Source organism: Carya illinoinensis, chromosome 3 (assembly GCF_018687715.1).
Source record: "Carya illinoinensis cultivar Pawnee chromosome 3, C.illinoinensisPawnee_v1, whole genome shotgun sequence".
Classification (NCBI taxonomy): Eukaryota; Viridiplantae; Streptophyta; class Magnoliopsida; order Fagales; family Juglandaceae; genus Carya; species Carya illinoinensis.
Genome location: NC_056754.1, coordinates 27,161,812 through 27,186,382, shown reverse-complemented (window position 1 = coordinate 27,186,382; position 24,571 = coordinate 27,161,812). Strand labels below are relative to the sequence as shown.

At 37.5% G+C, this 24,571-nt stretch overlaps 2 protein-coding genes across 8 annotated transcripts in view; one reads left to right on the top strand and one right to left on the bottom strand.

The window, feature by feature from the left end:
- LOC122303998 (two pore calcium channel protein 1A-like) overlaps positions 1–24,571 on the bottom strand; it is a 47,906-nt gene that overhangs the window by 16,123 nt on the left and 7,212 nt on the right. For all 7 annotated transcript variants that reach the window (XR_006240888.1, XR_006240887.1, XR_006240886.1 and 4 more), the window contains exons 6-16: positions 23,872–23,932; positions 23,295–23,461; positions 16,966–17,071; positions 16,698–16,775; positions 15,434–15,495; positions 6,271–6,343; positions 5,486–5,551; positions 5,241–5,381; positions 2,641–2,698; positions 1,490–1,597; positions 1,126–1,189 (exon numbers count right to left, since the gene is read on the bottom strand). Coding sequence is in view for 2 of the 7 variants with exons in the window: in XM_043116005.1 (XP_042971939.1) it covers positions 1,126–1,189; positions 1,490–1,597; positions 2,641–2,698; positions 5,241–5,381; positions 5,486–5,551; positions 6,271–6,343; positions 15,434–15,495; positions 16,698–16,775; positions 16,966–17,071; positions 23,295–23,461; positions 23,872–23,932 (984 nt within the window). In the remaining 5 variants the exon portion in view is untranslated. The remainder of the gene's footprint in view (positions 1–1,125; positions 1,190–1,489; positions 1,598–2,640; positions 2,699–5,240; positions 5,382–5,485; positions 5,552–6,270; positions 6,344–15,433; positions 15,496–16,697; positions 16,776–16,965; positions 17,072–23,294; positions 23,462–23,871; positions 23,933–24,571) is intronic.
- On the top strand, positions 6,887–9,114 carry LOC122303999. Its single transcript, XM_043116006.1, has 2 exons — positions 6,887–8,620; positions 8,902–9,114. The coding sequence occupies exon 1, from the start codon at positions 7,700–7,702 to the stop codon at positions 8,609–8,611; it is 912 nt and encodes a 303-aa protein (XP_042971940.1). The 5' UTR covers positions 6,887–7,699; the 3' UTR covers positions 8,612–8,620; positions 8,902–9,114.

Genomic DNA, 24,571 nt, shown 5'->3' with positions numbered 1-24,571 from the left:
TTTACCACTTCTATGATAGAATTCTTCGTAAAAAAATAGATAAAGCAGAACCAAGTCAAGATGATACGAACCAACCTATTCTTCTTGTGCCAAAGATCTTACCATTTCCAAAGGAACTAGAGTCACATTTCCTTTCAATTTCCATTCAAGAGTTCCTAAGTGTTTCCAAGCCCCTCAAGACCCCGAAAAATTCTAAATATCATTGAGAAGTATCCTAGTCTGAGAGAAACTTGATGAAGACAATGGGGAGGTCATTTAAAATTAGTGTTGAATATGACAATGATCCTTATGGTTTGCCTTTTGCAAAATTAGGTTTGGTTTGACACCATAAAATTTTCATCTCAAACTCAAAATTCTCATCTCATCATTACAACTTTCTCAAATCCTCATACAAAATATAATAAATAATTCAACTTTTTCTTAACTTTTTCAAATTCCAAAACAATAATAATATTAAAATATAATATTTTAATATTTCATCTTAAAACTCAAAATTCTCATCTCACTTACCAAACAGAACCTTAGTCCCTCTACTCTAATTTTGAATTTTTTTTTTTTTTTAATTCCTGTGCGTTCAACTTTGATCAAATTAGTTTTTCCATTAGTAATCTATTAATAATCTTTTAAAACTCCACGTCAGTACCAATCATTGAGAGACACATCAAAACCAACACCTAGGTCCCAAGCCATGCCTGGGGCATCAAGGTAGCCATGCCTAGGTCCACCTAGGCTATCTAATTTTTTTAATTGATTTCTTTCATAATTAAATTTTTTATTTATTAGATGGCATGCAGCACTTAACGATTGGTGCTGACATGCCATTTAGCAAATAATTAATAAATTATTAACGGAATGTCTGATTTTATCGAAGTTGACCGCATAGGAAGTCAGAAGTACAAAATTAGAGTATAGAGACTAATCTGTCCAAAAGACAAGTCACAGGAACTGTTTTAGCAGCTAACCCTTAAGCTACTCCCAATGATTTTTCATCATTACTAGACTAAGAAACTTCAAAAGGTTTCACATTAAACCAAAAAATTTAAAAGCAAACAATCAGGAAAAATATAGTGAGGGAAAATAAATAATTTCATGCTACGCAGAAAAATTAAAAAAAAAAATCCCTACCATTCTCCATTGGAAAAAAATGCTAGTCCATCAGGGGTCACAAAAGTTAAGGTTTCTCCAATAACTGCAGAATAACAAAAGTAAAAAATTCAAATGATTCTAAATATGAAATAATCAAAGAATGGACCAATTATGATTGCAGAAGTGGATTTATTAACATTTCCATGAATCAAATAAAACACCTAATGCATTTACGACTTTCTGTGGCCAGTTATTCTTATTCTGATTCTGATGCCCCATAAGCTGGCACCATGCTTTGTAAAAGTTATATGTTGTAGAAGTAATAAACTTATCAAAAATAAAAATATGTTATAGAAATAATTAAGTAGTGCGATAAAAGGTTATATTCTTCCAAGCCAATTACCTATTACCCATGTGATGAGAAAATCAAAACGGTTTTGACCATCCCTCCAATAATTTTCAAATCCAAATGAATAGACTTTTAGAGCCATTTCGAATACATATATCCACCCTGTGGAACAAGAAAAAAAATTGACCTATTAATTTCAGAAGCAAAAACTGAGTATCAATATATCAGATAAAAGCTTAAGTAACTTGGCCATATTCATACGGATCAAGGATTTAATAAGCAAAACAGTTCCAAAGGAGTCTCTTATACAAAACAGACGAGGGGAACGACAGGCCGATTCAGACATATTTTGTATCATGATCTCAGTTTATTAGCTGTACGCAAAATTCTAAGAGTTTCAATCACTACTAACTCCAACACTACCTGAAACTCTCATCATAAAACAGACTTCACTGAAGAAGACTGACTGGACAGTGCTAAACACACTCGAAGAGATCTTAAAAAGGATAAAAAATGGACCCGAGTCTTTTGTTTAATTCATTCTCCTGCCAGTATGCATCAATAACTCTAAAATTCTTCTGACAACAGTGTCATAATAAGTTTTTCTATCGTTACGGATGCTAGTATGCTTATGCACTTGTGTTTGTGTACTCTTCCTCCCATGCCATGAACTAAACCCCTAAGCACAGTTTTGGTTCAACTATAACACAATTCCTGCTCTCCCCCACTCAGTGTCTGGCAAGGTATCAAGGAAGGCATTAAATATCTGTTCCAAGCATTAGTACTGATGATTGAAACAGCAATTCAACGTCTCTACCATTGGGTATATTCATGGGTATGAGAGAGCTTGGACTAAGAATCCTTTGGGAGATCATTTCAAGCTGTTACCAGAGACTTAAATGGCCATTGGCAATAACTGAATGATTATATATTGAATGACTAAAAGCTTATTAAACCAATGAAAATGCACATAATTCTCCACAGGGGAAACAAGTAATCATTCAGGAAGTTTAGACCATTTTAGCAGCAACCATGATACTGGAGAAAAATATATGTTGGATACTTGATTGTCTAAACATCTCTAGATATGAGAAAGCTAGACTTGCGTCAACTCAGAAGCTCACCAGAAACAATTTTATACCATAAGTTTTTAGTGCAGCACAGATGCATAGATGAATATAGGTTACTCCTCAACAAGCACTTACCAAAGACAAACTCAACCTCTTGCCACACCTTTTGAGCAGAATTGTTTTCAATATCAAGCTGCAATAAATAAATCTCTCACATTAGCCATACCAATGATTGAGCCGGGATACAATTTTAATGAGTCAATTGACAATCAATTGTTCAGGAGCCAGTAGTCAAGAAAGCACAAACCTTTAATAAAACAATTATAGGACCAAATACATGTATGAAGTGTCAATTATGTATAAAAATCTTTGATAAAGGAATTTAAATATATCATTGTTGGTTCTTTCAGATTTTCTTTCATCTAGAAAGAAGCAGGGCATCTATGGTTAGAAAGACTTCCTCATCCCTTTCCCTGTTTGTAAGGGGGAAGTATTCTGTTTATTTAAATGCAAGAAAAAAAAACTCTTGCCTATGGTTAGAACCTATGCATGGCCTCTCTCTCTCTCTCTCTCTCTCTCTCTCTCAGATTTTAATGCAAATAGAATGGGCATTCGTATTGTAACCCGAAATCAAATAGATCAGAAGTCAGATGGTAGATATATCACTAATTTCCTTAATCTAAACCCAAACTGAAAACAAATGACGTATAGTGAGGGTGCAAATGGCTGTTCCTGTGGTAACTAAATCTGACACGCAAAACATCATTCTGAATATTGACTCCAGATCATTCCATAAAAATTATCTGGCATTGAAGGCATAATTAGTACTCAACAGGCGTCTTAGTTTCATGGAAAAACACTCCTCTCTTAAGGCTTGATTGTGGTGTGGTCTGCGATTGCAGGACATCCTTTGGATTATCCAACACTGCCGCATCCTCAGCAGATAAAAATCACTGCAATCGTGGGCAACTAAAGTTGCAAACTTTTCATAACCTAGGCTGAAAAAGAAGTCATGATACACTTTAGAGGATACTACTGTTGAAAATCAGTGAGTTCAATGCTTGATCTAAAACTATTCATTTTATATAAGATGCACCAACCATCCTAAAAATCAAAGAATGATGAGGGTACTGCATTTAAGCCAAGACAATTACACATTATTATGTTGATATTTCTTAGTGCATGTGATTATTCTGAAAATATCAAACCCAAATTATAGATGGACGATATTCATGTTCAAATAATGTCCGACATCACATCCATAATGAAATTGACAGTTCCATCCGGCTCCAAAAATAATAGAATTTTCACCCCCAAATTGGGCAAAGATCATGTGAGCTGCTGCTGTTGAGATAAGTTCAGAATTCTATTGTGTACTGAAAATTTTGAATGAAGACATACTAAGGATAAACTAGACCTAGAGAGCGGTGAATTTAAAAACTTGCTTTAAATCCAACAAATGTGTCAATGAAGCATTTATAAGTTTGGAATGGTTACAGATTTAAAGAACCAACACATAGATTAGCACTAAAACTCTATTCATTATGATCTTCTTGTTATGCTTGTTTCAACTTGCTCACTAATTGAGTCACATAATCCTTCATATTTGTTTTACGAACACCACACTTTTGAATCCTTGGCATGGTTTTATTCCACCATGTTAATTCCCCTTGGGCCTTAGAAACTCATTTTTCAGACTCCTACCGATATGTTGATGAATTATCTGAAAAATGATGGTTTGATATACTAAGGTTTACAAGGACATCTAGCAGCAAATCTACCTAGGTGATAAAAAACTCTCAAGCTCACAATAAGCCATGACAAAAAATTCTCTCTTCACCTCACTTCTGAAAATCTTATGGTTTTTTCTGATTAAGCTCAATATAACTCAAAGGCAAAGAGAGAATTCAAAATACCAAGTTTTGGGACACAGAATGGGCCCATTAATGGAGAATCCTTAAAAGTTAAAAAAAAAGTAAACTGTGCTGGAAACTCTAGTTTTTGCATTGCAGTAGACCTGTGTAAGTGAGCAGTCAAGTAGTTGTACATGCAGGTTGATAAATTTTCAGTGCGCAGCCGCTGGCACTAGTATTTAACCTATGTACAATGTGGTCAAACTAACCTCCTGAGGTTATTCCCAAGGTTTATGAGCCATTTTATTGTTCCTGCACCTTAAAATCATTGATGTTTACACTTTTTGATGCAGCCTGTGTGATATATAGCTGCATTGAACACTTCTTTAGATTTACAACTTAGACTAAACAGTGTCTTGTCTACGAGATTTGCTAACATACCAAAAGATTACCCATATGTTCTCATTTCGTAGCATAAATGTTCTTATTCTTTGATTTTATAATACTAATTTGAGGCCCCCTGGGCATGGAGTGAAAGAAGGGAGTAGGGGAAGCCAATCAATAACCAAATGGAAAACCCGGTTAGACAAAACCGAAAACCATTTGAACTCAGTTTCATTTCAAACATGCAGTGATGGCAAAAACTTACTTTTATGTCACAAAGGATGAGATTTGACAATAAATTGCATCAAAAAATCAAATCCTCATTGGGAAGATGCAAGTTTATTTACAGCACTAGATTACGTAAATGGTGGCTTTAGACGAGAATAAAAAGACTGAACTTTAATCATAAAAATCAAATAAATATATTTCAATCAACTTTATATGGTTGATCAGAGGAGCAAATGGAAAACACAAATTCTATTTAAATAGAAGCCATACCGTTGTTTCAACAATAACAGCCAACAGATTCAGCACAAGAATGAAGGATACAATGTAACCAAATATGGGACTCCGTACATAGCTTTTCAATTTTTCAGAGAAGGGTGAATGGTAGAATGGACATTTTTCAAAGTAAGATATCTGCAACCATAATGCACAGTATCAAGAAACAGTCTAAAGGTCTTTGCTGCAGGGGAAAAAAAAGAGCTTCCTTATGTTTCAGATCTAGGACAGATTGGACTTACAGATTCTTCCTTCCGGAATTTTAGAGCAATGGCATTGCAAAGGTCAGCAAATTCATCCGAGTTGATCTAAAGGTGAAAAAAACAAAGTCCAGCGAACAATTGAGAGAAATGCATTTACAATAAATTAAATAATCATACAAAATATCTTCTGCAAAAATTGACTTAAATATCCAAAAGCTCGGTACAATTGTCTTTTCCAGCACATCTTGAAGATCAAAGTTTTAGTGGCACTTTTATTTAACTGGAAGCTTCTCTACCTGGTAGGTAGGAAAAGAGAAGGAAGCCAATGGAAGCTACAGAAAACAAATAGATAGCTAGTTCGTCCTGGTTGGAAGAAGGCAACATAGGGGAAGGAATGAAAAGAATTTTCCTCCTTTGTCCACCATGTATCGCTTAAATAATGGCTTGAAGAAGAAAGCTACTTGCAATTTCAAATAACTACCAGTGTTGTATCACTGAAACAAATATATATTAATTTTACTCCTTGGTCCCACGCCGATTGCACTATCCCTAGGAGTTTATTTACAATCATTTTTTTAATCAGTAACAAAATTTACAATCATAAGGATAGGATAAATTTTTAAACCACTGATGGATTTTTCTAACTGATGCAAAGAATAGTTTTGGGATCACTAATGAAAAACCTTTTTTAGGTGTGTGTGTGTGTGTGTGTGTGAGAGAGAGAGAGAGAGAGAGAGAGAGAGAGGGAATCGTGTTTGCAAATTTCAACACATGTATATAGGTTACTTGGAATTTAGTACAAGAGTTCAAGTAAATGATTATACCTTGAAGTCTTGACTATCATCCAGCTCATCAAAAATCAATTCAAATTCTTCCGCTGATATATTAGGCAAAGTCCTACACAAACCATTATAAGACATCCTTCAGCATCCACAAAATATAGATCACAAGCTAGAGGTACAATTACTGAAAGCTACAACTATAAGGATCTCCATTTTTTTAAAGAGATGCTGATCTCTTGTGGAAAGAGCCAATTCAACATTAAAAAAACACGTTACTGGTTTCTTTCCTAGACCGTAGGTCCAATGTTGTGCAGAGGACTAAAAGGGTGAGTAGTTCACTGAGTTTCGTTTTTATTTTTGGATGAGTAAAAATACTTTTTAATACAAATGAAATAGGTGTTGTGCAAGTATGCAGGGAGTATATACTCCAAAAGAAAACACCTAAATACATTCTAGGAACTTGAAAAAGAAACAAGAAAATCAAGAACACTAGTTCCATTGAGCACAATGACAGAAAACCAAAGCAATAGGGTGTGCACAAAAAGATTTCCAAGTCACACCCTATCTTCAAAGCACCTATCATTTCTTTATGTCCAGATACACCACATAAGGCACATGAATCATTCTCCAAACCAAAGCCACCTGAGAACTGTTACGAGATAATTACGGAGAGAATTATGGGATTAGTTTTGTGGTTGTAAATTAGGTAGAATTAGTCGTAAATTAGGTAGCCGACTGCTGTAAATTGTTAACATACTTGAGCATCCTATGTATATGTAATTTCTATATAAATGAAAGAGAGGGCAGAGAAAGGGTATGAAGACCAAAACTGACATGGTATCAGAGCTTCTATTCTGATTATCATTTCTCTGTGGTCTTGATCCTTCAGAATTTCTGAGTTGCGACAATAATTTTCTGTTCTCACACGGGGGTGAGTTTTTTGAGTTTCTTGTGGGTTTGTCCTCTTAAGTGGCTGTCGGCAGCTGCAGGTGATGTTTCTGCAACAATAGACATTTCCTGTGGTGGTTGACAGCATTTGTGGGTGGCTTTGAGGCCACCGGAAGGTTCTGTGTGGCTATCGGCAGTATTTTCTTTCTGGGTCATATCCATTTTTTGTGGTGCCATGTTTTATATTTTTTTCCTGTCATTACGGCATCTTCAGGTTTCTTTTTCTCTCAAGAAACATTTTCAGGTTTCCTTTTCGTGGACAATATTTTCTCTCTTGTGGGTCTTTTTTTTGTGGGCCGTGAGTCTCTTTTGCTCAATAAGAGAGCAAATAAAATACAAAGCCCAATAGTGAAGAGCTTCTTGCCGTGAGTTTTTATTATTATTCTTTCCATGGGCTAATTTTGAGTGGATCATTTTGTGTTAGCCCAATTGATATTCCTATTATCATTTTGGAAACCTTGTGTTGCAATACGTGTTTGGGCCTCTCTTATTGGGTTATTTTTTTTGTTCATAGACTTTCATAATGTCTATTGAAAATACTATTGTACGATTTACTGGCAAAAATTTTCCTATATGGGAATTTCAATTTAAGATTTTTTTGAAAGGAAAAGAATTATCAAATCATATTGATAATTCTGCAAAGATTCCTACTGATGAAAAAGAATTTGCTCAATGGGAGATCAAGGATGCCAAGGTAATCTCCTGGCTATTGGGGACCATTGAGTCTCACCTTGTGACCAATCTTCGCTGTTTTACTACAGCTCAGGCTATGTGGGATTATCTTCACCGTATTTACCATCAAGATCATAGTGCTCGAAAGTTTCAATTAGAGTTGGAAATTAGTAATTATAGTCAAGGCAATTTACCTATCGCACAATTTTATTCCGGTTTTATTAACCTTTGGAGCGAGTATTCTGCCATTGCTCATGCAAAGGTTCCTACTGCGGCCCTCGCGGCTCTTCAAGCAGTTCATGCTGAGAGTCAATGCGATCAGTTTTTAATGAAACTTCGACCCGAATTTGAGCCTGTTCGAGCTGGTTTAGTGAACCGTGATCCAGTTCCTTCTTTAGACATTTGTTTGGGAGATTTATTGCGTGAAGAACAACGGCTATCCACTCAGATAAGTATGACTTCTGAGACTGTAAATGTAGCCTATGCAGCACATGGGAGGGGGAGGAACAAGTTACAATGTTTCAACTGCAAGGAATTTGGTCATATTACTCGCAATTGTCCAAAGAAAGTTTGTAATTACTGCAAGAAAGAGGGCCATATCATCAAAGACTGTCGAATACGGCCTCAGAACCGCCAATCCCAAGCTTTTCAGGCTGATGTTCAGTCCTCTGCTTCTTCTTCTGTGCCTTCTACTGTAAGCTGTGATTCATCTGTTCTTACACCAGCAATGGTCCAACGATTGTGTCTGCTTTTACAGCCTTAGGCATGCAAGGTACGAGCACTAACTCAATTTCTTGGATTGTTGATTCGGGCGCTTCTAATCATATGACGGGTAATATGACAAGTCTCCATGGTGTTTGTAAGTATAGTGGCATGCAAAATATTCAGATCGCTGATGGCAGTACTCTTCCTATTACTGCTGTTGGTAATTTGGGCGCTTCATTTCGAGATGTTTTTATCTCTCCTGGATTATCTACCAATTTAATCTCTATTGGACAATTGGTAGATAATAATTGTGATGTTCATTTTTCTCGTGGTGGTTGTCTTGTGCAGGATCAGGTGTCGGGGACGGTGATCGTGAAGGGGCCTAAAGTAGGACGTTTGTTTCCCTTACAATTTTCTATTCCTAATAATGTTTCTCTTGCTTGTACGGCTACTGCCAATACTCATGAAATCTGGCATAAGAAATTAGGTCATCCTAATTCTGTTGTATTGACTCATCTTCTGAGACATGGTTTTTTGGGCAATAAAGACTCATATTCTTCTTCTCTTGTATCTTTTGAGCGTGCCACTTGTTGTCTTGGTAAAAGTAAAACTTTACCTTTTCCTGCGCATGGTAGTCGGGCTTCTCACTGTTTTGAGATTGTGCATACTGACGTTTGGGGTGTGAGTCCTGTTATTTCTCATGGTCAGTATCGTTATTTTGTGACGTTTATCGATGATTATAGTCGATTCACCTGGATATATTTTCTTCGTTCTAAAGCTGATGTATTTTCTGTTTTTCAAAAATTTGTTGTGCTTGTCGAGACACAGTTTAATACGTGTATCAAAATTTTACGCTCCGACTCAGGAGGGGAGTACATGTCTTATTCTTTTCAAAATTTTCTTCAAGAAAAGGGGATCATTTCCCAACGTTCTTGTCCTTATACTCCTCAACAAAATGGAGTCGCTGAGCGTAAGAATCGTCACCTTTTAGATGTTGTCCGTACTTTGTTGATTGATTCTTCTGTACCTTCTAAGTTCTGGGTAGAAGCTCTATCTACTGCTGTCTATTTAATCAATCGTTTGCCAACTACCACTCTAGATTTTGATTCACCCTATTTTCGCTTATTTGGCATATCTCCTAAGTATCAATCCATTCATACTTTTGGGTGTGTTTGTTTTGTTCATCTGCCACCTGTTGAGCGTCACAAACTTGCTACACAGTCTGTCACGTGTGCCTTTATGGGATATAGTCCTACTCAGAAAGGATTTGTTTGTTATGATGGTCAGGCAAACAAATTCCGAATCTCACGAAATGTGATTTTCTTTGAGAATCAATATTTCTTTCAATCTCAAGTTATTTCTGATCCTATTATCACTCTTCTTCCTGATTTTGATGATGTGTCTTCTTCTATTAAGCGATTTAAACCAGGTTTGGTATACCATCGACATCCTTCCCCTACTTCAACGCCCCTTCTAGATATTGGTCCGTCATCTGATTCTGCGGCTCCTATACTCCGACGCTCCACCCGGGATATACATGCACTGGATAGGTATGGTTTTCCACCTACTTCACTTACTGCCACTCTTGACACTATTTCTGTTCCTTACTCATATACCCAGGCAGCCACCCAAGCATGTTGGCAACAGGCCATGCAAGAAGAAATCCAAGCTCTTCAAGAAAATCACACTTGGGATCTTGTGACTTGTCCATCTGGTGTCAAACCTATTGGTTGTAAGTGGGTGTACTCAGTCAAGTTTCGGTCTGATGGGTCATTAGACAGATATAAGGCCCGTCTCGTGGTTCTTGGGAATCGACAAGAGTATGGTATTGATTATGACGAGACCTTTGCACCTGTTGCCAAAATGACTACTGTAAGAACTATTTTGGCACTTGCTGCATCGCAGGGATGGTCTCTTCGGCAGATGGATGTGAAGAATGCTTTTCTGCATGGGGACTTGAAAGAAGAAATCTATATGTCTCCACCTCCTGGCATGTTTGCTACACCTTCCTCCGAAGTTTGTCGGCTACGCCAATCCTTGTATGGACTAAAACAAGCTCCACGTGCATGGTTTGATAAATTTCGTTCTACCCTACTTGCTTTTCATTTTACTCAGAGTCAGTTTGATTCCTCTCTCTTTTTGCGCAAGACATCTGCAGGAATTGTATTGCTTCTAGTATATGTTGATGACATTGTAATTACTGGCTCTAATAATGAGTTAATTGAGCAATTGGAACAGCATCTCCATGCCTCTTTTCACATGAAAGATCTTGGTCCTCTGCAGTACTTTCTTGGTCTTGAGGTGCAGCTTACTCCGACTGGTACGTTGTTACACCAGCACAAATACAAACAGGAAGTGATTTCACTAGCTGGTCTCCAATCGGGTAATTCTGTTCTTACTCCCATAGAAGTCAATCTTAAGTTTCGTCAGGAGGAAGGCGAGCTCTTATCAGATCCATCCTTATATCGACAGCTTGTTGGGAGTTTGAACTACTTGACGATTACTCGTCCTAACATTTCTTTTGTTGTGCAGCAAGTTAGTCAATTTATGCAGGCTCCACGACATCTTCATTTAGCTGCTGTCCGTCGTATTATCCGCTATCTGAAGGGAACCCCTACACACGGGTTGTTCTTTCCTAAAGACTCTCCCTTACAGTTAGTAGGGTATAGTGATGCTGACTGGGCCGGCTGTGCAGATACTCGTCGCTCTGTTACTGGCCGGTGCATGTTTTTAGGGAATGCACTTATTTCTTGGAAGAGTAAGAAGCAAGATAGAGTTTCCAAGTCCTCTACTGAGTCAGAATATCGTGCTATGTCTTCAGCATGCTCGGAGATCACTTGGCTTCGTGGGTTATTAGGAGAACTTGGTTTTCCTCAACTGCATTCCACTCCTCTTCATGCTGATAATACCAGTGCTATTCAAATTGCTGCTAATCCTGTATTTCATGAACGTACGAAACATATTGAAGTTGATTGTCATTCCATCCGTGAATCATTTGACAAACATGTTATTACTCTTCCTCACATCTCCACCGAATGCAAACTGCAGACATATTTACGAAAGCCCTTTCTCGGCACCGACATCAGTTCTTAGTTGACAAATTGAAGCTGGTAGATCAACAAGCATCAATTTGAGGGGGGGTGTTACGAGATAATTACGGAGAGAATTATGGGATTAGTTTTGTGGTTGTAAATTAGGTAGAATTAGTCGTAAATTAGGTAGCCGACTGCTGTAAATTGTTGACATACTTGAGCATCCTATGTATATGTAATTTCTATATAAATGAAAGAGAGGGCAGAGAAAGGGTATGAAGACCAAAACTGACAAGAACAAGCATGGAGCCCATTCCAGCAAGCTAAGAGATCCCCCACCCTCGAAGGCATCAGCCAAGAAATTCCAGATCTACTAAAACTCTCATTCCATAATGCCCTTGCCACCTCACAATGCAATAGTAAATGATCCATGGATTCACCATTCCTCTTACACATGTAGCACCAATTCATGATAATGAAACTTTTTTTTTTTTTTTGATAAGTAATTCATGACAATGAAACTAGACTTCCTCAAATTGTCAATTGTCAAGACTTTCCAAGAGAGGCAGTTCAAACCAAAGAAATTTTGGAACTTCCAAATACACTTCCAAGGAAAAGAAATATGAGTCTGAGATGACATGGCATTGTAGAAAAATCAACAGAAAACTTTTTGCTCCCATTGAGCCTCCAAAGCATCCTATCCCCTTCAGTACTACCAAAACTCATAGCATATAAGAGACTGAACAACACAGAAACAGCTCCAATTTCTCAATCATGAGCAGCTCTTGAAAAACTAACATTCCATTGATAAGAACCATTAGTCCTGACCAAAAGGTTTGACATAGAAGGCTCCTGATCAGAAGCAAAACGATAAAGGGCAGGGAACAGCATTTTGAGGGTGAGAGATCACCGCACCAAATACCAGGCCAAAATCTGACCCTAGATCCCTCTCCCACCGCAAAGCTGATGTGACTGGTAAAACAGTCCCAACCCTTATGAATTTCCATAAACCCACTCCATAACATCCCCCCCCCCCACCAAAAAAAAAAGCGCCTCATTAGAGCACCCACCTCCCGAGCCTATCCTGAATGATGGGGTGATGGGGATCCCCAACGAGAGGACCAGACAAAGCACTTTCCTCCATTCATTCCCGACAACCCAAAGAAACCAGCAGGGAGTTCAAATGCAAAAGCCAACAGAAAGGGCACCTCTGTCCTAAAACCCTTCACAAGGAAGAGAAGGGGTACTAGAGAGGGAACCACCAGCAGGCAAGAATAACCACTCATCCCAACCAACCATAGCAGTCAGAGAGTCATTCTGATTCAAGACAGGTACATCCTCCCTCTCTAGCGAGATTTCCAGCAGTGACACATAGACCATAGGGTCGCTGGCCACCAGCAATAAGTTCTGTGGCAACTCAAACTATGATGGTGCACGAACCAAGAAGAAGCTGAACCTGAAACACAAGAAACAGACTCGGTAAGAGACTTAACCTGCCACTCGACCTAGGGAGAATTATCTTCTCCTTAATAGCCAATAGCTCCCACTGCAAGGCCATTAACGGGACACAATCCCTGCCCTCTGCCACACCTCCCTCAAAAGACCAACCATCGCCAGCCAGATTTTTGGAAAGGGAACCACCTTGCATATCAAACATTCCTGCCCCACCTCCAACCAACCCCACTAGCTTCCTGTGAGCCACCACCCACCTCAAAACTGCCCTAGGAAACTGGAAGATGAGGAGATTTCTTCAAACACTCCAGAAAACTGATCACTTTTCGAGAGCACATGACCCTCGATATCAAATGAAGTCCTTTCTCTAGAGACTCCTTTCCCTCCGTTTCCCATCCTAGAAACAGAGTAAGGAGAAGAAACTTCCCTGAGCATCCTGGCAAATCTTAGCCATCCAACTCCCTTCACACCTTCCAGGATTGCAATGAATCCGCATCTCACCTCATTCCCATACTTGGTTAAAGACAGATAACAACCATAACAATTTGACCACTGATGAGCCAACAGAGCTTGATTCCCATAACACTACATCCTGTAAAACTCAGAACTTCCAATCAATGCACCACAAGTTTCCACCACATTTGCCAACTATTCCACCGTAGAGTTACCAACAACGATGAACTTAGTAACCTAATGACTTCTCTCCATAATCCACCATAACGCACCTCTCTCACGATGGAATTTGAAAATGTTAAGAGCCGATCAACAAATTCTTTCGTGAATCCATATTGAAAATAGAAAGTGAGAAAAGGAAAGAAAAAGATGAGTGAAACAATAAAATGATAATAAGGGCAGGAAAAACAGCAGATTATCTCCTGAAATGCCAATATGAACCCAAGAGGTCAGAGAGAGAGAAATTTAATAGTTGGATAAAAACAGTAAATTTCCAATCATCATGTTCACTGAGTTTCTTTACTCTGCATCCAATTTTTGGGATGCCATGACCAAACATCAATGCTCTAGAGGTTGTGGCATCTGTTGCCTTTAGGGTGCATCCTAAATCTCAATCTAGGGTGCTCTCTCACCCTGTCCCATTTTTATGGCTGACTTTTCATTTATTAGAATAAAAAAGATAGAACAAATTCAATGAACGGTGAAAATATAAACCACCCTTACACTTTTAAGTGGTTTGAAAAGAAAGCCTCCATGATGAGACAAGAAAAGGTCAAGGGCTGTTCAGAGATTGTTTAATTACAAATTTTGTTGAAGCTAAATTGGATCTATCTTAGGTAATGGAACTGGCATTAGGTAAAACAAAAATTTATGAAAGCAATTAAGCCTCTGCAAGTTTCCTAGTGGAAATTTCCTTCACAAGGAAGCGATGTGATAGTAATGAAGGTAATATTAACAGTGATCATATAAATTTACAAGAAAAATGGATACAAATTTGGATTTTATAAATTCAGAGGAATCTGGAAATTTGCAAGTGGATGACTACTAGTTAGACAACAACAATTATGTGGGAAACTCAGTCTCCACAGACAAGAACTTGCATGAATGGCTTTCAAATTAAATAAATTAAAATGACAATACCTACTACTCGGTGCTTTCCTACTCGGATTAATTACTTTGAACTACATCTGAATGAATCCAAGTATTTTACTTACAAAACACCGAAAAGCAACTCATAACAAGATCTCTCCTTTTAATAAGCAGACTCTACTAGTTGAAAGTTGAATGTGAATGCTTGAAACTTGAATTAAATGGCATATCTTTCCCCTAAGGGTGGAAGAAGGAATCATAGATTCACTCCACACATGTGGATAGGTTGTATTTACGCATCAAAAAGTAGGTAAACTACGACCTTTGTTTATGGAAAGCAGAGGAATTTTGGAATGTATCTGGTCGAGTCAACCATATTTAAAAGATCTTCTACCTGAAGGAGAAAAAAAAAAAAAAAAAAAAAAGAACAACTGTAAACTGTCATCCCAATTTCTTGCTCAGAGCCAGGCTTTTTGTACTATCTACTACCTACTGACATGCACTATGTGTCAGTAAAAGAAAAACAGAGCAGTCCCAACCTGTAGTGTGTAATGCAAATTGGCTAGAGAAAAACAACATGTTCGTTTATTGGAAGCTGAGATGGGAGAAAATTTACAAAAGCCAAAACCAGAAAGCTGCAAGCTATTCTTTGAGAATGTCATCAGTTCCTGATAACCTTTTTTGTTTTCAAGAGTAAAGGAGGCTATTTTGCTTGACACCAAAAAAATAAATAAAAAGAAAAGGAGGAAGTATTCATCCTCACTGGAACCTCCTTCTATCTTTCTATTAACCAGAAGAATTTAAAAGAAAAAGAAAAGTTGAAAGCATGTTAAAGATAGTGCTGCCATGAATACCTGTACTTATTTAGTTCCTGAAACAGTTGAACACATTGCTCTTTGTCAATAAATCCACGATTCTGTTAAAGTACAAGAAAAAGGCCCGAAAAAGAATAAAAATCTGATGTAAAAAACAATAAGCGTGACTATACTTTAATGCATAAGAAACCAAGCTAAATCATCATATAAAAGTAATCATAATGTCAGAAAAAAGAAGAATTACTATCTTGCCAACAGCTAGGATGACAACGCAAGGACTATGGCAAAAGCAGGGGGCTGCATAACTCATTCCACACACACACACATGTTAAAGTAAGCTTAATGAGAGCACATAGGAGGCGCAAGCTAAGTACACAAGAAGCATACAACAAGGAACATCCATTTGAGGGGAACATGAAAAACAAAAGAAAACTTCCTTCAAATCCAGAAAATTAGAGAACCGGAGTTATTCCATTTTAGTGCGTGTATATGAGCTAGATACACTGTTGGCCCACCTACCCAATAGCTGCTTTTTTTACCTTAATTATGTCCAAAACATTAGAGCCTAGTTGTCTGTCATGGCCTTGGTTCAGGTCTTGGCGCAAGGCTCACTCGTTTGGTTCACTGTTTTTGGGCTAATGCAAGTGAGGATTAATTTATGATCTTAAGATACATAGCAGCTGCTCCACTTCCTAATAGCTTAAATGCTTTTTTTTTTTTGTTTTGATGACGAGGTATCCGAGAACTTTCACTGCTAAATAATAGGCTCTGGTTCTCGACTAATCCCCGAGGCAAAAGACGTCTCCGCCAGCAAATTTGTCACCTTCACCGTGGAGCCTTGTTCGCAAGGACTAGGGATCAGCCCGGAGCAACTCACCAGTAGGGTCTCCTTTCAATCCCTTCCTCACCTAGATTGGGGTCTCTGGGGAGCCTTTTAAATGCTGAGGGTGAATTGTTGGAAAAATACCACTTGTTAACATTGTGGATGTCATGTATAATGCAGGCCCTTAAATATTATGACTCTAGGGATGTTAACAGCTGCAAACATAGTATCAAATTTCATTGCTTTTGTACTTAAGAAAGAGTTTCTCTTATGGAGTCTAGAAGTAAAAAATTCCTATAAGATATAAATAGTCCTATTAAATAAAATTGTCTACAAGTGAAAACCAAGTATAAAGGAGAAAATGAAATGACAGGAATAAGAGAGACATACATCCTTATGAGCAGATGAAGAAAATTTCCAAAGCTTGTCACAGAAGCATGCTAAGAGGATATTTAGCAGGTCCGTGATCACAACACTTACATGTTTATCTATGAGATTGAATGCTTTCCCCAATACACGCCTCCTCGTAGAATCCATCTCAGAAACTTGTTTCACAAGCTACAACAAAGACATGTGAGCATGCACATTTATGTTCTTGAGACACAAGAATTGCTAAACATGGGTTATATCTGAAGCAGCAAGTTAACAACATACTACCAGCTGAAATGAATAGATGAGCACAGATACAATAGTTCTATCCTGTTGTTTATACTTTTGAAAAGCAGCTAAAAGATGAAACAAACCATACCTGACTTTTGAAGCTGTCATATACGACAGCAAGGATCAAGCTGGTGACAAAGTAAACCCCCAATAGCATATAGAGAACAAAAAACAGACAATACCAACGCGAAGCCCTTAAAAAGAAAATATAAATTGATTAAATATTAGATCAAGGTACAGAATTTTTGAGACTGCAAAAAAGAGAAATATCAATGAAGTGATATGGTTCTAATGACTGTCCGAGAAATTACAGAAATGTAGAAAAAGGATGAGTAAAACTTAAGGAAATAAAAAGGGTAAGCAAATTACAGAAAGGCTTTTGATGTTTGGATACCCTACGGTTACCATAATAATACATGATAGCCCTCATAGTTTCCATACAAGTTCAATTAGCACTCCAGGTTGTTGACCAACACTTACCACCCCTCCTGCTGACCTTCTCATCTTAGATATTTATTAGCACTCTACTCTTGGCCATATTTAATGATTTATGTAATTATATATGGAAAAAAGGTACTTAAACAAATAATATATAATGCAAGCATACAAAATGTTCCCTACAAAGGTTGCAATCTTAAAATTAAAAGGTCCACAAATTGCAAATAAGAAGCGAAAGGATACTGCACAAAGCAGACAACCAATCAAACAAAGATATTAGAATCAAGATATCATACCAAAGGCAAAACAAGAAGCTTATATCAAGGTAGCTAGATACTCAAAAAAGTCCAGCTATTCCCTTCCAAATAGCTTACACTAGACATTGTGGAAATTCCAAATCATGCTACTTTAAAACACCCTTTGTTACATGAAACCGAACAAGGATAAGGTAAACATTTGTCAGTGCACTCATTAGAGATTTAACTTCAGGATTATGCTACAGCCGAGTTTCATCTTCAAACACCTCAAAAATCAAAATATTATACAGAAAGGAGAAAATGTTAATTATATGAGAAGTATAGCTTATTGGCTAGCATATTTAATACTTAATACAGGCGGAAAAAATGAGCGTGGTATCCTAAAAATCTAATCTTTGGCAATTTAATGGGCTTCTTTAATGTGGCTTAGGTTTTGTTCCACAATACTTTATGCTGATGTCACATCATTTAATTCCCAAACGACAGTCACATTAATAACAAATAAGTTAAAGGATGAGTAATCACTGTGTGAGTTTCTTATTGTAGACGTTTATGGAGGAAAAAATACTTCACTCTCATTTAATTGATGTACAAACATATATATATACACTACATACACTTGACACTTATACCCTCACACACTTATACTAATTACAAACATATCCTCTTTAACACTCCCCCTCAAGCTGGGGCATATATATCATATAAACCCAGCTTGAAACAAATCAGTTTTAACCGACTCCAACACAAAGACTTAGAAAACACATCTGCAAGTTGATCAGAAAACTTCACAAAAGGTGTAACAATGTCACCACTTAATATCTAATCTCGAATGAAGTGACAATCAATCTCTATATGTCTAGTCCTCTCATGGAACACAGGGCTAGAGGAAATATGCACTGCGGCTTGATTATCACAAAATAACTCGAGAGGGATAGGAGCTGGAAACCCAATCTCTTGAAGGAAGTGTTGCAACCATGTCAGCTCACTAGTAATGTGAGCCATTGCCCTGCATTCAGCTTCTGCACTAGACCAAGCTACTACTGCTTATTTCTTACTCTTCCATGTAACCAAGTTACCTTCTACAAAAGTACAATATCCAGTAGTAGATCTTCTATCTGAAGGTGATCCTGCCCAATCAGCATCTGAAAAGGCTTCAACCCTAAAATGTCCATTTGGTCGACACAGTAATCCAAGGCCAGGTACTAGCTTAAGATAACGAAAAATATGAATTACAGCATCTCAATGTGAGACCCTAGGGGTTTGTAAAAATTGACTCAGTACACTCACTGCATAAGAGATGTCTGGTCTAATGATAGCGAGATAATTCAATTTTCCAACAAGTCTTTGATATCTACCTGGATCTCCAAACAATTCCCCTTTCTCTTTCAAGAATTTACGATTTGGGTCCATAGGGGTGTCAATTGGCTGTGCACCCAACATGTCAGTTTCTTCCAGAAGATCAAGAACATATTTGCTCTGAGATAGGTTGATACCCTCTTTAGATCTACTGACTTCAATTCCAAGGAAATATCTGAGCTTGCCCAAGTCTTTTGTCTGAAACTGATCATGTAAACACTGTTTGCCTAGCAATTCCAATAGAGTCACTCCCAATAATTACAATGTCGTCCACATATACAACCAACAAAATGTGACAAGCATCACTACGTAGGTGAAATACCAAATGATCTGTTTGGCATCTATGGAGACCAAATGCCAATACAACATCAAAAAACTTCCCAAACCATGCTTAAGGAGATTGTTTTAAACCATATAATGCCTTTTTTAACTTGCAAACAGTACCTCAATACTCCTCTTGAGCAACGAACCCAGGTGGTTGCTCCATATAAACTTCTTCAGGCAAGTCACCATGTAGAAAGCATTCTTAACATCCAGCTGAAATAAAGACCAGTCTAAATTAGCAGCAGAGAGATCAACACTTGAACAAGGAGATTTTGACAATTGGGGAGAAAGTCTCCTCGTAATCAATGCCATATGTTTGAGTGTAACCCTTAGTAACCAAACGAGCTTTCAGACATTCCACCGAACCATTAGGATGAAACTTGATTGTATATACCTATTTATAGCCAATAGGTTGCTTACCAGGTGGTAGTGGAACAAGTTCCCATGTCTCATTATGATGAAGGGCATCCATTTCATTTTTCATAGTTGTCCTTCATCTCGAATCAGATAAAGCATCCTGAATTGTCTTAGGAACAAAAAATTTTGAAAGTTGAGAGGTAAAGCATGAGAATGGAGGAAATAGGGCATGATATGAGACAAATTGACTAATTGGATGTCAAGTAACACAAGATCGAGTACCTTTGTGGAGAGTAATAGGTGGAGAGTTTGAAGTACTAGATAATGCAGGATCCGAAGATGGAGACACAGTTGGTGAAGGCATGGAAGCCGGCAGCCGTGAACGATGCTGGTAAACCCGTAAAGGAACTAGGGGAGCGGGTGGAGGTGAAGGACCAACGACAGGAGGAGAAAGTGTAAGAGTGGGTAATGGTACAAAATCACACTCAACACTCAAGGTTGTGTCCGAAAAATAGGATATGGAATTAAAGAATGTAACATCAGCACTAATGAAGTAGAGTCTAAGAACATGACTACAACAACGATATCATTTTCGAGTCCGAGAATAACCAACAAAAAAACACTTGGTATAACGAGGATCAAGCTTATCAAAACCCGGGCCAAGGTTATGAACATAGCAAACACATCCAAAGATTTTTGGAGGATGGATAAATGGTGGAGATGAAGGAAACAAGATGGAAAAATGAGAGGAACCTTCGAGAACTGATGAAGGCATACGGTTAATAAGGTAACAAGCAATAAGAACACCATCACTCCAAAATTGTTTAGGAACATGCATGTGCAGTAAAGTGCTCGGGTTATCTAACAAATGACGATTTTTGTGTTCAGCCACCCTATTCTGTTGGGGCGTATAAGAACACGAAGTTTGATGAACAATTCCTTTGCTACTTTTACTTAAGTAGCAAAGGCACTAGATAGATACTCTCTAGCATTATCAGAATGCAAAACCTGAACCCTTTTATTAAATTGAGTTTTAATTTATTTCTAAAATACTTTAAATATAGAAAGAAGTTCAGATCTTGCCTTCATCATAAACAACCATGTCACACGAAAGTAGTCATCAATAAATGTAACAAAATACTGAAATGTGTTTGATTCAATGTTGATTGTCCCCATATATCAGAATGACCCAATTCAAAAGGACTCGAGGCTCTTTTATCAATTCGAGGTATAAAAGAGACAATGATATTTACTAATTTGACATGCTTCACAAGGAACGGGAGACACATTTCCTAAATTCTTGACCTGATGCTTCAAAAGGGAAAGAGGGGGGTGACCAAGACGACAATGTCATTCCTAAGCAGATGATGAGGAGGATGTAAGGGCTTGAGTGGGTGACTGTTTAACATCAAGATAATACAAGCCACCAGATTCATGCCCCGTACCAATCTTGTTTCCTGTCTTGAGTTCCTGAAAAACACATGAATAGGGATAAAATGTCACTGAACATTAAAGACTTTGAGTAATTTTACTGATGGATAGCAAACTAAAGGTCCAACTAGGAGCATATAGAACAGATGACAAGGATATAGAGTCAATGAGCTTAGTGGATCCAATGCCTATAACTTTAACAAGAGAACCATTAGTGAGAATAACACTTTCAGGCCTGTTTCGGGTTTGTTTCAGACTGTTTTGGCCTAAACCAGCCTTTATCGGGTTTCGGCAAAATACGGGCTTCAAAAACTAATCTGAAACGAGAATAGGTTATTCCTAACCAAGGATAAGGTAAGTTGGGTTTATCTTATACATGTTACCAAACAGGTGTTATTCCAGATAGGAATACACTCTTAATCCAGGTTTTGGATATTCAAACTCAAGATTGGACAACTTGTACCTGCAACCAAACAGCCCCGAACTTCAACCTTTGGCTGGCGACGGAGGCCTTTCCCAGTAGCGATGACTATTCCGGTAACCACAGAAAAGGCCGGCGAGTCTACCCTCGGTGCCCAGTACCAGAGATGACGCCAGAAAGTGGCCAAAAAACACTTCAAAGAGCTATGGGCCACTGGAAACACTTCCACCAATCACCACAAACTGATCGGAAAGCTCAGAAAAAACCACCAAAACCTCAAACAACAGCTTTGATACCATGTGGACATTTATGGAGGAAAAATACTTCACTCTCATTTAATTGATGTACAAACATATACATATACACTACATAAACTTGACACTTATACCGTCACACACTTATACTAATTACAAATATATCCTCTTAACACTTACGATAGAAAATGCTCAACATTTAATCTAATATAGAAAAAAGCATAAAATTTCTCAACATCGATACACATCCAAGCATGAGGAGAAAAGTATTGTGCAAGCCACAAAAACTCAGGAACAGCACGTTAAAGACCAAAGAGGGCGGAGGTGAGGGCAGAGGTGAGGATGGAAAAAGTGGGGGTGAAACCAAAGCTAGAAGTGGTTTATCCGGGCTGGTTGAACCAGTTTGCCTGAAAAATTTAGAAAATTGGTTTACATTCAATGCAATGCCTTCGGAGTTTTCTAGTTTTGTAGTGTCTTGGGGTCTTAGCATATGTTTCCTTTAGGGCCATATGCTGCTGGTTCCAGCATTGCCGGAATGGCCTCTAGCAGTAAACATGATTCTTATTCTTAGTCTGTGTCATTCCTATTTGGTTTAGTAATTTCTAGCCAAGTTTACTTGTTCTTATTCTGTTGTCTTTAGGAATGAGATCCTCTTAGGAATTGAAGGCAACAGCCTATACTGAAGATGTTATGATCAATGCGGCAGCTATTGAAGCTTCTTTGAGCTTGTGATTTCTATCTCTCCTAAGTTCTTGGTGTAATGACCTAGGCCAATTTTTTGTTTCATCCTCTTTTTTTCTGTTGGTGGTAATATATGTGTAAGCTTGATTTACATTGTCAGTCTACTCCCTAATAGCTTAAGCTTTTAGAACTAAGTTATTAATGTGGTATCAGAGCCTCCATTGTGCGTGAGATCCTAGATTCACTTGTAGTCTCCATTTTTTGGTTTCTTCTACTTGTACTGAACATGTTAGGCGTGCAATTCCTTCAGTGTCATTGGGTGAGCCAATCAGGAGGGGAAGTTTTAGGGTAAATGTATCTTTCAGCTTGAATTACATTACTAATCTACTCTCTAATAGCTTAAGCTTTTGGAACCGATGTTACTAAAACTTTCTTTCTACAGACCTGATTTGCTGCCCGCAGCAAACCAGACCTGAAACTTTTCATTAAAATTTATAAGTCCTTCCTAGTTTAGGACTCCATTCATTCTTAAACCTGACTCGAATCAAATAAGAACCAATAGACCACAATAGAGTGCTGAAAATTTAAACACTCTGTACCAATAGACCAACCAGTTATAGCATCACGAACACAAAGTTCCGCAAGGCAGATCACGTACAATTGAACCTGAAAAACAAGATTTTTATTTTGCATTTCTATTATGATAATGTATTTATTGGCACTATCAATATCAAAGATCTAATGTATAAATAGCTTCAAAGTGAGTATGCAATCTTTTCAAGCAACAAACTGCATTAAATGGACACTCTTCAATTCACCAATAGCAAGCTGGAAATTTACTACAAATTATATATCTTTTCTAGGCATCTTAATGACTTTCAAAACTTCCACTTACTTGTATGCAGGAATCCAGACATCTGGATTGTTGGCTGTGGTGAACAGAACAAACATCTGATACAGAGTAGTGCCATATGAAGTAAATACTGTCTTTCCCTGTTGGGTATCTTCAAACATTACAAAGGCTAACCAACTCGAAAACAGAAGAAACAATAGACCTAAAGCCTGCATTCGAAGAAAATCATTCAGAAATAAGCACAAGAAAAAAGATGCAAATGTGAGTGAGAGTGGCATGCTAAAAAAGAGGTTTTTTGTTATAGGAAACAAATAATTTTACTACTAAGGGGAAGGGGCACTTAAGGATGGAAAAAGTGTAAAAACAGTCCCCCAATGAATCATAAACTACCGTTTAAGACATCTAAAAGGTCTACTGAACGAATAGAAGTCCTGCCGATAGTAATTGACCACTCATACACAATATCACAGATATTTTTCACAACGGTAGAAAAATCAACGCAATCAATGTGATGGTTTTTTTCTTGATAGTGTGTTAATGTTAATATTTAGAAGTCAGAAAATTTCGCAGGCTCAAAAACAGAATAGATAAAGGTACAATTATAAGATGGGAAGCCTACCAAGATATTTAAGAATGTGCCAAGCATTCCAGCCAGGATTATGATGGTTGCTCTTAATTCCCTAAGACAAAAATATGAAAACATGAAAACGAATATAACATAAATTGCTTTAACAGTGAAACATACAGTTTAAGACTATCGTGTACAGATATTTAAACATATTATGAAAGTTCTGATCCCAAAACTTTAGCATCATCCATGGTTTACAGGTGCATTTAATCAATGTCGGGCCCTCAGCCCATCAAGAATTAATTTACTCCAATAAAACATTACAGTCGTACTTCTTTTAATTTAGTCCTTGAGGAAATGGAATGACTCCCCCACAACACTGCATATCTCAAACTGATTCAGCCTTATACTTCATAAAGAATTTAAAACAAGGAATAATCAAGTATGGGATCTGATAATGATACAGGAAAAATTCAAATTTATTTCACCCCATAAAGACACATCAAAGAACTGGATTGACCATAAATGAAACCTTAATCCAGGAGTATCAAGTGACCAACATTCAAGTGAAGATGCAGAACTAATATGTATCAACCAATTCCATCTCCATGGTTTTTCAGTTCAATGGAGCCATTTCTTCTATTTGAATTACAATTTCAAAGTTGACAACCTCTCAGATTAAGAGATATTATCAATAATTTCTTGTACACATTCAATCGAATAATTGGATGGTTGTGCTGGCCATCAGGTA